The sequence below is a fragment of the Tripterygium wilfordii genome, chromosome 21 (assembly GCF_013401445.1).
Source record: "Tripterygium wilfordii isolate XIE 37 chromosome 21, ASM1340144v1, whole genome shotgun sequence".
NCBI lineage: Eukaryota > Viridiplantae > Streptophyta > Magnoliopsida > Celastrales > Celastraceae > Tripterygium > Tripterygium wilfordii.
Window position 1 is genome coordinate 6,619,257 of NC_052252.1, and position 15,551 is coordinate 6,634,807.

The 15,551-nt window shown below is 37.3% G+C and overlaps 3 protein-coding genes across 3 annotated transcripts; 2 read left to right on the forward strand and 1 right to left on the reverse strand.

Moving 5' to 3' along the window:
* Positions 1 to 3,101: 3,101 nt before the first annotated feature.
* Positions 3,102 to 6,458, forward strand: LOC119989731 (vesicle-associated protein 4-2-like). Its single transcript, XM_038835410.1, has 7 exons — positions 3,102 to 3,648; positions 4,677 to 4,747; positions 4,954 to 5,035; positions 5,179 to 5,297; positions 5,654 to 5,731; positions 5,893 to 6,012; positions 6,097 to 6,458. The coding sequence occupies exons 1-7, from the start codon at positions 3,393 to 3,395 to the stop codon at positions 6,154 to 6,156; spliced, it is 786 nt and encodes a 261-aa protein (XP_038691338.1). The 5' UTR covers positions 3,102 to 3,392; the 3' UTR covers positions 6,157 to 6,458.
* Positions 6,459 to 7,380: 922 nt separating this feature from the next.
* On the forward strand, positions 7,381 to 10,690 carry LOC119988327 (membrin-11-like). The gene is made up of 4 exons (XM_038833324.1): positions 7,381 to 7,729; positions 8,900 to 9,020; positions 9,125 to 9,274; positions 10,246 to 10,690. The coding sequence occupies exons 1-4, from the start codon at positions 7,473 to 7,475 to the stop codon at positions 10,405 to 10,407; spliced, it is 690 nt and encodes a 229-aa protein (XP_038689252.1). The 5' UTR covers positions 7,381 to 7,472; the 3' UTR covers positions 10,408 to 10,690.
* A 1,421-nt stretch (positions 10,691 to 12,111) lies between these two features.
* On the reverse strand, positions 12,112 to 14,370 carry LOC119988207 (vacuolar protein 8-like). The gene has a single exon (XM_038833169.1). The coding sequence runs from the start codon at positions 14,120 to 14,122 to the stop codon at positions 12,254 to 12,256; it is 1,869 nt and encodes a 622-aa protein (XP_038689097.1). The 5' UTR covers positions 14,123 to 14,370; the 3' UTR covers positions 12,112 to 12,253.
* Positions 14,371 to 15,551: the final 1,181 nt, after the last annotated feature.

Here is a 15,551-nt window from a genome sequence, read left to right on the forward strand (position 1 = left end):
TTAACGGCTATTATCAATCGCCGTTACTCTCCAATTCTTCTGACAGCATGTGTGAACAAGGAGGAGAAGAGAAAAGAATGAAAAGCGCGTCTATTTTACTCTAGAAGAAGCTGGTTGGGCCATTGTAGACAAAGAGAGGAAATTATAAATAATTTAATCCTTTAAAATAAATATATAAATATTATCAAATCATACGCTAAAAAATGGTAGCATGAGATACTTACGAGTCTATGTCCATTTACAAAGGAATTGAGTAGATTATATTCTCTCTATGGATTCTCATATTTTTGTAACGATGCATGAATTCATCACTCCATCATCAATTAATGCCATTAAGTATATATTTCTCAATATATGTAACTAAATTAAATTATTGGTCATCCATAATCTCCCGTCCGATTACATAATTGATTCTTGACATTCTGCATAACAGGGAAAAAAATCTCTTAGCACTGACAGTAGCAACTGGTAATATTAAATCAAATGTAAAGTATCATTCTTTGTCTTTACCATCTTTCCAGCAAGATTAATAATTCATTGCTAAAAATAGAAAAAAAATTGAAACTAGAAAGCAAGCCATTTGCAGTCATCCAAATATTTAAATTGATAAAAGCAAAACAAAGTTCATCGAAACACGAATTACAGCTCTTAACTAACATTGACTACTCGCTAAGTTGTACTATTCAACATCAAAAGATAGAGTTTGTTACGACTAAGTTATCCAAATATTTTTTTTATTACAAAATTATTACTCAATGTTCTATAAACATAACAAACCACTCATTTAGGCATATTTTTTCACAAAATCGGGCAGGTTTCCACTTACGTGACAATAATTCAACACGACCCTGTTAATAGTTAATTTTGTTGGCCATTAAAGTCACCAGAAATTACCATCTTGCAGTGCTATAGATATGTCTTTGTACCATATGCTTTTCATTACCTGCATTTGTATGCATCCATTAAACTTTTATAATAATCATTAATCAACTATAACAAATACATCAAAATCAAACATATTTTTAAACACAAATAGATGAATATCTATTCACTTTTAGATCTCCAAATTAACACGAAAAAATTACAAAATCGCGGAAGAAGTGATTCCAAAAGATTTAGCTAAATGAGTTTGATGGTCAGTAGTTTTGGTCTTGGCAATATCACACATGATTCGCCTATATCTTTCTCTTGTATAATTTAAAACTCCTTCATTGGTCAATGAAGAAGTAAAAGAAAAATGAAAGAAAAGAGGAGGGAGAAGAGAAAATAAAAAAGAGAGAGAGAAAATAAATAGAAAAAGAGAGAATGTGAGAGCGTCAAAATTGCCTTTTGCACCTCAACATGAACTCTACCGGATTTTTCATAAATATGCCCGAGTGATTATTTTGTTTCATTTCGTAATTTTGGGTGATCAAATTGTATAAAAAATATTTGAGAGACTGAGTTATAACAAACATTATCTCTCTATACTGAAAAGTATAAAAATCATGTGACTAACTGATTAACTCTAAATTCTTATTGTAACTCTGGACCAACATGTGATAAATTTCATCTAATTGAGTGTTAAGGCACATCTATGTTGCTAATCTATGTTGAATTTCTACCTGCTATATATGTTGAATTTGATTATTACAATTTGTGCCATATGCTTACCTACTAATAAACCTAATCATGTGAGCCAAAGCCTTATCTAACGGCCAAATTCTTTGGTAGCAAAAGTTTTGCGAGGAAGATACAACCTAAATATAAAATGTATATAATAATATGTTTTTTATCTATTAATAAACAAGTCATGATTATAAAATATTTGTTACGATTTAAAATTAAAATAGAACATATTATTATATACATTTTATAGATTAAATATAACAGTTATTACATTATGATTATTTTAATTATTACAATATTCAGTTATTAATATAATTTTAATTGGGGTAGAGTACGGATAAACTAAATAATTTAAGAAGCCATACCCACTGTAAATAGGTGTGTAAAATGCATAACATATGGGCGAAAGACTAAAAAATAGTATATACTATACACGTTTGTTTGATTGACTAAATACCCACTAAGATTCTAAATCCCCATGTTATAATCAGAAATATCATGAACCCCATGTTGTACTCAACAGAACAACACACAAAGGCTATCGACATTGAGAAATTAGGGCTCACCAACGAGAGGGAGGTAGCGCGACAAAGATTGTTGAACCAGAACAACTTCGGAGCACCAATGGCGACGATAAACCAGATCGACTGAGAAAGAGAGGGAGATAGAGGCATAGAGAGATAGACCAATGCAAGATGAAATGACCTAGAGTTGTTGCGATTTTGTTAGGTTTTATTTATTTATTTATTTATTATTTTATTTTCTTTCTAATTATTAAAATATTACTTGTCACCTTTTATTGTTATTAATTATTATTCTACAATGACATGTATGATCTACGCAATCAAAATTTGCTTATGTGTGGCCATAATTAGTCATGTTAGTTATTTTCCACAATAAATTGATCGGAATTGGACCGGAGTGATATATTTGTCTAAATCAAGAACATTGAGTGACCTAATTGAAATTTTTTTTTCATTCATTGACCCAATTATAAACGATCCTATCTTTGAGTGACCTATTTGTACTTTTCCCTAATTATATTATAAGTAAAAAGTTGGGACAAACATGTCATTTGACATGTGTTGAACAAAGGAATGGGAACGTGAATGTCCATTCCCAACCAATACCCAAGGAATGCCCATTCTACATGGTAATGGGCATTAAATGGGAATGTTGATTCCCATCAAAAATATGCGACCAAACATGGCAATGGTAGACCCAAGAATGGTGATTCCCATTACATTCCTAGTCAAAGTCCCTACCAATAATTTTCTCTCTTCATTAATCACTCACCTGAAACTTGAAAGCTATAGAAAGTTGATTTAATCCACTAATCCCTCCATAATTCGCCGACTAAACGACAAAGCAGAGCACGTCACTTCTGCACCAAAGTCAACAATCCCACGTCAACGCGGATTCTTCAAAAAGTCTCCTGTTTTTTAATACGGGTCCCATACTCTCCCTATTATGTTTTATAGCGACGAGTGAACGACACCGTTTAAATGGATTTTCAGAATAGGTAAAGGCACGGACGTGCACCGGATAACACGGATTCAATTGAATACTCGTCTCCGTTCTTCGACTCCGACGCAGACTCTGTAATCGGCTGTCACCGTTGCTGCAACTTGACCTCTCCAATTGTGAGACCAACAGCAGAAGTTCGAGACGCCGTGTACTGTTAAACAGTGGACACAAAGCTTATAAAAAACGGCAGGCGCTATCGACAGAACGACTTCATTTTAGGCTCTGAATAATTGTTGTAACCATCGGGAGAAAAATACATGGCAATAGCTGACCGGAAGTCACCGTCCGATGGTAAAATCTGGGGTTTCTTTAAGCTGCCGTTTCGTGGAAACGGTACAAACACGAATTCCTCGTCGTCTTCTTCTTCGATGCATCATCAGCATAATCAGAGTAACTCACTAGTCGAAGGATCGAATGCTTATGGCTCTAACTCGGTGTCTTCAGTTGCGAGATCAATTTTGCCTACCCGGCGTCGGCTTAAGCTTTCTCCGTGCAATAAACTCTACTTTCCATGTATTTCTCTGCTCCATAGCTAATTTTTTAGCTTTGAATTTAGGATAGAATGTGATATTATGCCTGCGAATTATTATTTTTGGATTTGTTTAATATGCTTGCGATTATGACTTGCTAGTTTGGTCCAATTTTGTTATTTCATCAAGTTGGGAGATGAATTGGTTTCCATATTTGAACAGAATTGATTACGTGAAATTGTGGATAACGTGCCTCCTGTTGCAGCAATCGGTGTTATCATATTTGGAAATTTGAGTTTCATGACTGCTTAGAACAGGGAACAGTTTGTGTTTCACAATATTATAGTTTTCTATTTTTTTTTTAGTAACGATAGGTGTATGTGTCTTACGGATGGTCTAGTGGTAAGTGGTAGGGCTGTAGGAGTGTAACCAAGAGGTTATCGGTTCAATTCCTAGCAACAGTCTCTCCACATATTATATGGGAGTTAGGTTTACGTGCTTCCTTTCTTTGACGACCCTGCCCATTGCACGGGAGTTGTTGATTTATTGTATGATTGTATGAACGTATAAGTCTTGGTCAAAACTTCATTTTTCTTGATATTAGCATACTTCGAACTCATTTAAGACACGATTGGATGTGACAAGTGTTGTTAGATTATACATGACTCAATTAGATCCACTCATGGTAATTCAGAAGAATTACTTGCTTTATTTGTGGATTTTGGAGATTTTGGAAGCCTGAATGTGAAGAGTGATGCAAAATCCAAGACACCATTTGCTTGCCAAGTCATTGTTTTTTCAGAGAAGCAAATTGAAGTTTGATATAAATGGATATATGTTCTCATACTTGCATTCAACGTAGTTTTTGTCATGTACTCTGACGAGTCTGACCTGCAATGGTGTACAACCAACCACCTCTTTATGGTGTGCATCATTCTGTACTCTCGTGACATTTACATATGTCGATGTTTAATTGTGTGTTGTCAGTCTTCTTTATTACTTACAGCTGTTCAATTTTTTACTGAGTGCTTGCTGAAGGTGCAATGTAATTCTTTGATCTTTTTTTTCAAGATGAACCTGGCAAGCAGGTCAGGAGTGCGATCAGGATAAAGAACACAAGCAAGTCCCATGCAGCTTTCAAGGTGCGTATATGTATTCCTGGGTTTTCTTCTATCTTTAATACTTCTGTAGTTCATGCCGATATGTTTTCTGATCGGCAGAATTATTCCTCACAATTAAATTTTAGAGCTTGACTTGGGTTGCTCTTTAGTCTTTACCATTACCTTGCAAATACTATGTTAATTATTATGCCCAACTTTCTATTAAGAACCATGTTTTGTTATTTTAGTTCCAAACAACTCAACCGAAAAGCTGTTTCATGCGTCCGCCAGGGGCTATTCTTGCACCCGGTGAGAGTATCGTTGCAACTGGTAATTATCTTCTATTGATTTGTGCAATTACCTTCGTCTACTCTTTGTTATTTTTTTCTCAGGAAAAAATGGTACAATTTATCATTTATTTCTTGTATCAACGCTTACTAGCATATGATCCTACTTTCATTGTGATCTTTTAGTCTTCAAGTTTGTTGAGCTTCCTGAAAACAATGAGAAACCATTGGATCAAAAGAGCAGGGCCAAGTTTAAAATCATGAGTCTAAAGGTGAAAGGACCAATGGATTACATGCCTGAGCTGGTAAGTTGTATGGGTGCACTATGGTGGTTGTGTAAGTTAGATATTCTGAAAATTTTGATAACTAGAATAGCTTTTTCTTCAGCTAGAACATATACTAATGTTTGGCACTATCTCGCTATATATCACTGCAGTCAGCCTGCCCACTGTGATTCAAAACCAAAGCTGTATATATGGCCTGGTCAGGCTGGTCTTTTTAGTCTTGAAACTTGGTTGATGTGTTGTTCAACATTATTAGATATTAACTGCATGCCATTCGTACTTACTGGCGGCCTATAGTCATCTTCTGCTTTAAGGTCATTAACTTCATTGCTTTGGAATGTTAAACCTCTATTCTTGGGTCATTTTTATTTTTGCAGTTTGATGAGCAGAAGGATCGTGTTTCTATTGAGCAAATTCTGCGGGTTGTGTTTCTCGATCCAGAGCGTCAAAATCCCGTAAGCACTTATGGCAAATTGTCATGGGAGCCAGCATATCTGCTTTTATGTCCCTCATTTTTGTTCAAGACATCATCATACTAGTTTGATACTTTTTGCATGGATGAAGTACTGCTTCAGAAAATGCAGATTTAAGAGGATACACACATTTGATTTTACAGGTTCTCGAAAAGTTGAAGCGCCAACTTGCTGAGGCTGATGCTGCAGCTGAGGAACACAAGAAACCTCCAGAAGATACTGGTCCGAAGATTATTGGGGAAGGACTTGTTATAGATGAATGGGTGAGCTTTCAGAATGCCATTAAATTATTTTCCTTTTCAGTATTTTCATTGTTTTAAAGCTTTGACACATCTTTTCTACTATAGAAAGAGAGAAGGGAAAAATTTCTTGCTCGACAACAGGTTGAAGGAGTCGACTCGATCTAAAGAGGCTGTGTTTTCCCGAGAGTGCACATTTGTGATTGAAATTTACTTAGTCCCTCATTAAGTGAGCATCTTCCAGTCAATAGATGTAATGCGGATGATGCTGTATTCAGAGAATCAAGTTCTGCCTCTTCTGTATGAAAAAGGATGAAATATGTGACCACCTGCTTTGCTTGTAAAATATGTAATTTTGTTCTTCCTCTTCGATTAATAAAGGGAATGAAAAAAAACTCTGGATGTTTATTCTCATAGGATTCCCCTATTGGATTGACATGCATTGCAATATCAATGGTATTTTCTCTGCCCCCTGTTTCCCTGCATTCTTGGACGATTGGAAGAACAAACTATGGCTCCAAGCAAATGGCTTTCTGGTATAAAAGTCTGTTAACTACCTTTTATATTTTAACGGATGAAGTTCCATTTATACACAATAGATGACTGCAGTCCAATCCTTTGTAATTCCGACACAATCAAGAGAAACAAGAAGCTTGGGAGACCAACCAACTTTATAAAATGAATATGAGCTTCCTGAGAAGAGTCTGCATGACAGATGGGGCAGGAGCCATTGCATGCTGCACCAATCATGCCTCTACCTGGAAATCCATAATTCAACCTAGTTTATGGAGAAGATAACAGAAAACAAGATGAAGAGTCTATCCAGAAGGTCATGTACTTCAATTGTTGGACCTGTAATTTTGCTGATCCTAGTGTTTTTGGTGTCCAAGCTCTCCTAAATGCTGAAATGAGCAAACACAGCTTCATATGAATCATGTGGGACTCACAATTTCACACGATCATGTTCGTTCATTTCATTGTTTGGGATAACTAGACAACGAATTTCAACGTCCTTAACAACAAATTTGAGCATTTGAGATAAATGAGACAAAAATACTGAGATACTTAACTAGCATAGCAATTGCTATCAAATGAAGAAGTGGTAATAGTGACCCTCTGTCATTTGCAGATTGTGCTCCAGTGTGCATAGAATGCTTTTGTTGTTGAAACTTGAAAGTATTCATGAACCTTTCTTCCGAAGTTATGTACTGGAGCTTGAGAAAAAGAACCATATTATATGTTTGAAATTACTTCATTAACGACACCGTTTCACTCCAACTTCTCTAACTTGTAGCTGACGCGGCGCGCCACCATTGGATAGGCTGATGTGTAATTCAAAAAGAGAACTCGGGTCTATTTAAATTCAAAGCCCACCCGAATGTATGAGACCCAAACTTTCATTTCTTGGTATTTCCTTGGCTTTGTTCAAGAAATAAACAAGACTCTCTGCTCTGCATCTCTCTCACGCGGGCAATTGGATATCAATGGCGATGATGGGAGTGGAAGGCGGAGGCACGCTGTCGGATTTATACCAGGGAGCGAAGAGGCAACTACTGAAAGCGAGAGACGGAATTGAGAGGCTGGAGCGACTTGAGAGCTCGACCTCCAACGGCGGCCTGGACTCACCCGAGCTCTCATACGCCGTCAAGAAAGATATCTCCCAGATCCTGTCGCTATGCACCGACATGGACCGCCTTTGGCGCTCAATTGCTGCCAAGCCCCAACGCGATCTCTGGAAGAGGCAAATTTTCTCCTCCTTTCTCGTCTTTTACATATGTATTTGTGTGTTAGGGATTCATTGATTAATTTTTCGTGAGAATCGGTTGTTAATTTTCTCGAATCTTTCTAAGCGTTCGGTCATTTTGGATCTGCAATGTTGTCTGCATGAAGAGGCAGCTTCGATTACTTCTTGAGTTCGTTAGGCAATTTTGGTCCCTATAGTGGAGAATTGTTGCCTCCGTTTCCGTGGCTTCCCTATCGAGTTCAAGTCACTGATTCATTTTTTGGTGCCAATCTTGACTTCTTTTTTTCTTTTCATAAGAGAAATCTCAGTGCCCTCAGTTTGTGTTGTGCTGGAATTGAATTGATCTAACGTGATCTTGGCTCTGATTTTTCCTTTGTGAACCTAGAATGAAAAATATGCTATTAGTTATGCTTAAAATCAGAGTAAGTGCCCCATGAACAGGACTTCCTGACAAGAGTAAAATCTGAAACAAAGAAGGCTAAATATTTGTGGACTGCTGATCAAGCTACTCCTCTAGGTATGCTTTCTTGGCAGCATTACTTCCTGTTAGCTGATGGTGATGGTGCCAGTTTCTGGTTTAAGGGCTTTGTTCAAGGCAAAGTGATAAAGTATCACCAGCAGTTGAGGATTGGCCAATAGTTACTTTGAACCACATTATTGATTAGGTTCCCATTGAGAGCTATTTTGGCTGAATTTCTTGGCATTTGGCCATTGATGAACTAACTTCAGAATCTCCTATTTGAGTGTCATGGATTGTCGGCAGAGGTTGGTTTATGCGAGAAATGGATGCACGATTTTCAGAAACAGCACATCCGTCTTAAAATTTTCATCATAAGCACCTGTATAGACGAAGGCAGAGACAGCTCTCTGTTTTGTTTTAATTGATTATTTATACCAACTATTTTCTTAACATCATGTTAGTTCCTCATGGTATGACGTAGTCTCTCTCTCTCAATAGATAAATAAGCTGCTGCGACAAGGGCTTTGCTGATGAATGAATTAGGCTGCTGGTGTTTTTGTTTTCCTTAGCAGATGGTTAGCTAGTTAAATCATCTTTGTTTAATACTGTTACTTTTCTTGGTTATTCCTTAATATTGTTATTAAATATGTGAATTAGTCATAAAATTTGAATTTTCCCTTATTAGAATAGCTGTTTGATTGGCACAGAAAGGTGGAACAAGTGGCTGAAGAAGCTGAATCATTAAAGGACAGTCTGGATAGGTACGTCTCAAGGAATCAGAAACGGATTAGGGAAGCTCAAGAGAGGGCAGAGCTGTTTGGAAGAGCTGTATGGATCCCTTATTCTTTGGTGTTGAAAAGACTTTAGTTTTTTTGTTTTGTGGATGAGTATCCTTTACTTACTAATGGGTTAATGCTTATTTTATGCATTAGAATGGAGACTCAGCACATGTTTTAAGAATTTTTGATGAGGAAGCACAAGCGATGCAGTCAGTTAGAAATTCATCGAGGATGTTGGAAGAATCTTTATCAACTGGATCTGCGATTCTATCTAAATATGCTGAACAAAGGGAACGCCTTAAGGTATGTGCAATTTGGCTGCTGCAGAATCAACACGTACATACATTTTAACGTGCATGTGCATGAACAACGTGCTTGCGCATGTAAACCCATACAAGGAAAAGGATCATAAAGTGAAATTAACATATTGTTTGCTGGTTACATTCTTCTCATATGCAACCAATGAGGGCATTGTAATACTGCACCGAGTCGACAAGTGAGATAAGCAAACCCAATTATGCAATTTTTAAAGCTTTATATGAAATCTGTCAAAGGAGGTCTATAGAGTTTGATGCCTTAAAAGATTAAGGTGATGAGCTTGTATCAGAGGTTTTGGTATACCTGTGAATTATTTGGGTGCAGGGGGCTATGGCATCATAAGAATTGAATATGAATAATGCTTGAGACCCCCAAAAACTAACCCCCAAAAGATCCCCATTTATTATGGATTGTTGGATGTGAAGTGGGCCCTACATGTGTGTTTTTAATTAATGGCTATTTTAATGCCACATAGATTTGGGGGACTTTTGGGGGTTAAATTTTGGGGATCTCTAGCATTATCCACATTTTTTTGTCACTTCTTACGTAAGATAGATTCACCTTGACTTGGTTTCCCCCATCCCATTCCAACAACAAAATGGAAGTAATCTTTTATATTGGCCATCCTTAAACCTACAATGTTGCCACAGGTTTGCTTCAGCCTGTGTTTAGCGCATATGTTGTGTAATAGTTCACAGTTCTCACATTTGTGTGATTTCTTGTGGTGCAAATCTCGAGTTAATGAATTTCGGATGAGAAGTTGAGAACATGTGTTCATTTATGCATGCAACTTCAGCACTTGGTTAGCATTTGTACACTACCGATTGAGTTGAAGTCTTAGACTCAACAGACTCGGAAGCAGTTAAAGATAGCTCAAATCTTACCTTATGTGAAAAAATGTTTCCATTACTGACATTAATGCTCAACTTTACTAATTAACCCTAATCGTGGCTCAGAGGGCACAACGGAAGGCTTTGGATGTCCTTAATACTGTGGGGCTCTCCAACTCTGTTTTGAGGCTCATTGAGAGGAGAAATCGTGTGGATAGATGGATCAAATATGTGGGGATGTTCATCACTGTCATTGTCTTGATTCTCTTCGTGAAGTGGACTCGTTGACCCGACTCTGGTGCTCCAGCTCTACCTTTGGTTTTGTTAGAATTTACTACATTCTTCTTCTTTATGCTTCATAGAAAGACTAAAGAGGTTGTACTATAGGCCAACCTCAATATACCAAGACGGCCTTCCGCTTTTGGAGACATGTTTAGAGGCTTGTATGTTTAGTCAAAACTTAGAGGTACATAATTGGCAATGAAATAAATTTCATTTTGTTGCTGCAATTCTTGTCAATGGGCTCGGGTTTTATGTTAGATTGTATTGCTGTTTTTTATTTGAAGTTGTGTTCATAGCCGAAACCCTAAATCCGGGTCGTCCGATTTGTCCACTTTGTTCCAATGTCATTCTCCCTTTTTGTGAGAGAATATTTTTTCTTTCATTTTACCATCCATCCATAGCAAAAGGCAAAACAAATAGTCATATCATTCTAAATACAAATCAAGTTAATAATGATGCAACATTGAAGGAGAAGTCATTAACATCAAATAATCTCAAATTCCAAATCAGTTTGCCCCGTACAATTATCATATGTCACCAATCAATTTCTATATGGCGCTTTAAATCATGAGAAATACATTTGGAGGATCCAAATCAATAATTATGGAAGGTTGAATTAAAACCTGAGATTCTGAGAAGAAATAGTTTGTAAGACAGCATTTTAATAAGGGTTTTTGGCATGTTGAATATAAGTGGGCTCGCCCATGGATTACTGAACCCGGACAAGATTTTTGTAATTGGAATTTTGGACATATAAATGATGTTTAAATTTGGTTTAATTCAAGTAGAAAAAATTCAACCTTCCATATCCAATCTCTTAGACCCTTATGTGGATATTCACATGGTCATAGCAAAAGGCTCTGGAACACAAGTGACTTCATGTTTCGTTCACAAATCACAAGAGTTGCAACCTGTCAAGTTCCAAAACTGATAGTATCCATGGTCTACATGCCCTTGGTGTCAACTAAGTTGGCTAAGCCATAACTACTATGGTTGCATGCCCTTCAATGGCTTTGTTAGGTTTACACCATTAATTCATGAGAACCAGCATCTTCTTTGTTTGCCTGATTGGAGGACAAGCACAATTTTGCATCTCTACTGCCCAAATCTTACTTCAAGCAACTGAATTGTGAAAATCTTGCAATCTTATTGATTTTTTTGGATAACTGAATACGAAACCATATAGACTTATCCATTAGACATTTGATATAGACCTAATGACACTGCTCATGATAAATTGGATCAAAGCCCAACACGTGACCATAAGTAGAAATAGAACCCAGAAACTCGCGAATCCATACAGTTTGGCTCCAAAGAAATTCACCAACTAGGTTACTAGGCTATCACTTGCAATGTTATTGATGATGGAACTTAACATATGAACTATACTTATTGAAAATAAGAAACTGCCACAATATGAGACATGGAAGCCTATACAGGACAACCAAATACAGAAAGAAACTGCATCAATCACTTTCTTCTGTGCCCACCATCATAGTACAAGACTACAAGAGACGAAACCTTGAAGCCTACTACTCACATGCCTTATCAGGTATTCATGCCCAGCGCCCCATGTGCTCCTTCACATATATGTACAAAATCCTATAATAAGTTACTAATATAATACCTGCTAAATGCTAATGAAATTCTTGCATTGGTTTTTTTTATTGTGTATAGAGCTGCAAATGCAATCAACAGCACCAGAGAGTATTCAGAGGAATTCATAGCATGCCAATGGCAGCTTTTATTGGATATCATCTACTTGTGGTTGCAAAATGGACAGTTTTTAACACAAGAAAGCTTCAAAATCTTATGTGAAAAATATACAGAGAGGATTCAAAAAAAATTACAGTCAAGAATGCCAGATTCCACTCAACATGATGCGGAATCTGTTTGAGGATAGTTTCCTTACGAGTCTTTTAGCATCAGAGACTTCAGCTTCTGCAAGTTTTTCAATGTTCTTCAAGTATCCAGAACTCGCAATCTTTTTTCTCCCACTATTGCTACTTGTCAATGACATCAATATATTAAGCAAGAACTTCCTGTTACCTGAATTTGACTCCTTTTGGTCAAGCAATTGCAGCAGAAACCCAACACTGCGATCATCCTGCACGAATCTCCTTCGATTCTTCGTCACTGAAACCATACCGGAGAGTGCCTCAGCTGCCATTTCGCGTACTTCAAATGATTTTGAATCCATCAATCTCACAAATTCAGGCATGAAACCAGCATCTCCCATTGCCCTCTTTGTCTCCTCTGATATTCCCGAGAGCCTAAACGATACCTTCAATGCCAATTCTTGAATAGAGACGTCTCCCATACGGAGAAAGAACAATAGATGGTCCAAAAACCCATAATTCATAACAATGTTTATACTACTCATTGAAGAGAAGAATAAATTCTCAATTGCCCTTAATGCTATCTCTCTGGTTTTGGAAGAGAGAGTTGATTTAGGATCCAAAATGCGTACTAACGCTCGAATTCCACCTTCTTTGATGATCAATTGTTTTACTGACTCATCTCCATATGTAATATTTTGAAGAAAATCAATTGAATTTACCTGCACAGATTCATCCTTGGACCTTGCAAGCTTGATAAACGTTGAAATTGCATTTTCTTCAATCATGAATCTCTTCATCTCTTCGACACCCGAAAGATTCCTCAACACCGCACAAGCAGATCCTATAAGTTCACCTCTAGAATCACCGTTTGCACATATTTTCAACAGAGCTGTAACACCCCCATGAGCGGAAACTGACCAAGCATTGTCTGAATTGCTTGTCAATTTTTGCAGAGACCTTGCAGAACTCTCCTTAGCCAATTCACTCCCAATCTCCAAAACACTAATCAAATGCCCAATAATTCCAGCCCTAATTAGTACACCCTTGTATGAATCAAACCCAGAAATCACAGACACCACTTTCACAGCCCCTTCTTGGATTTCCACTGTTGATGAATCAAGAAAATTCACCAGCAAATTCACTAAATCATCAACTTCAAAAGCAACAATTTTTAAATATCTTTCATCATCGACGACCACTTCATGCAAATTAACCAAGGCTTGCTTTTTCATTTCTGTGTCCCCAATTTTCATTCTTGTGAACAAATCCCTCATGTAAAACCTCATATCCTCTGCACAAGCATTAGCCCCAGGTCTTGACACAACAATGGCAAACCCTTGACTCAAAATCCCAGCAGTGTATATCCTAGAAAGTTTTCTTAAATGGGTGTCGATTTTCGCGGCTATTACATCCAAATCACTCTGCATCAAGAGCTTCCCACTGTATGAAAGATCCACACACCGACGAGCAAGATCATGACATTCATTTACAGTGACTAATATGAGTGGAATCAGTGCAGAAAGTGATGGGTTTTGGCTGGTGTCGCAGTTCTCCGCCGCAATTAGGCCAGAGTTCAGCTCCTCTAGCTTGTTCCGAATCAGTTGCCATTTCACAGCAAAAGCTTTAATTAAATAAGACAGAGAAATCAAAGAAGATATAACCTCACTGACTTGATGGAGAGCTCTGCATTTTGAAAATTCCAGCGGATTCCGGTCTTCTTTCGCTCCTTCTTCTTGTCCCATTTTTGGTTCTTTCACTAATTTCCAAGAAAGACCCATTTGTATCTGTGAAGAGAGGAATCTACAATGTGATCTCGCCATAAAAAAAAGCTGTGGCTTTGACTGTATTTGGAGTATTAAACCATCAATCCATCCATCCATCCATCCATTCGTGCTTATCTTCTGTTATGAGGGTGCGGATGTTGGTGCATTTACGGGGCTGACCTTCTTGGGTTTGTGAAACAATGAAAGATAAGAGCATCCATGTCATTTCGCAGTGTCAGACTGTTGGGAGTTGCAGAAAATACTTGGTTAAAAGAGGAAGATGAGGGACAAAAGGGGGGTTTTATCTCCTTCTGATCGCTCATCAATCATCATACGGAGACATCAGGCCTGCATCATAGTTGTTATACTATTTCTTTCCAAATTAAATATTTATATAACCTTAGTTAGCAGGTGAAGTAATGCATTATTGGGTAATTTTTATACTCGTCGTTGACAAAATCACACCTACACATATAGTGCTCACGAAATCCGGAGCAAGGATGACTATTTGGGAGTAAATTAGGCTTTTCCCAAACAGAATGAGACTCCAAAAGAGTCGACCTTTTGGCTTATAAATAAATTTCATACTCTCACATTAACAACACATTTTTTGATCTAAATACTGTTATGAGACGACCCATTAAAAATGAAGTCTTACTGGCCCGATGCATCCAAAATGACAATATTGTTAGTGTGTTTTGTCTGTAAATTTCGACATGATATTGGAACAAAGTGTTGGTCTAATTGGATATGACATATACTCAATTTGTTGTGCCTGGCATAATCTAGTCTATAAGTGCAGGGTCCATTTGTTGTGCTTGACATAATCTAGTCCACAAGTGTAGGGGGAGTGTTAAAAGACTGTGATGAGAACCTTTCGCCGTCGGATAAATTGGGTTGGACTCTCTTGCAGCGCCCACAAGCTCAAACACATTAAGATATTATCCTCTTTGGGCCAAAATCCTCACAGATTTCTCCTTATCTATTGTCGCTCCTCCCTTAATTTTCCCGATGTGGGATCTTATCACTATACCTCCACATCGGTCTGACATAACCCAGCCAAGTGACTTATAGGTAAAGCCCAAACTCTCTCACATTAACAATGTGTTTTTTGTGCCTAAATACTATTGTGAAACAATCCATGAAGCACAAAGTCTCGTGGGATCTGATATATTCACGGTGAATTGATAAACACAAAGAGGATGGTAATATTAGTGTGGTTGGCTGAGAATTTCAACAACTTTCATGAATCTTCAAAACTTTCATATTACCTTTTGCTAACCATTATTAGATCATAATATCATTGTTTAGAAGCTGAGTTTTGGCTCAGTTACTCGATCCATTGCAAACTTAAAGGAGTTAATGTTCAATTTACTAATTAGTACACACCAGTGAAAGGACAAAGGAAGGGACCAAAAGCAAGTTCACAAGGTGAATACTTTTAGTTTGGTGAAAAGATGCAAATTGGGTGGGTTTCAATTCTATGAGCCTTAGAGACCCCACCACACCATGTGAAGGCATACCTTGAGGTAGCAGCCACCTTTAG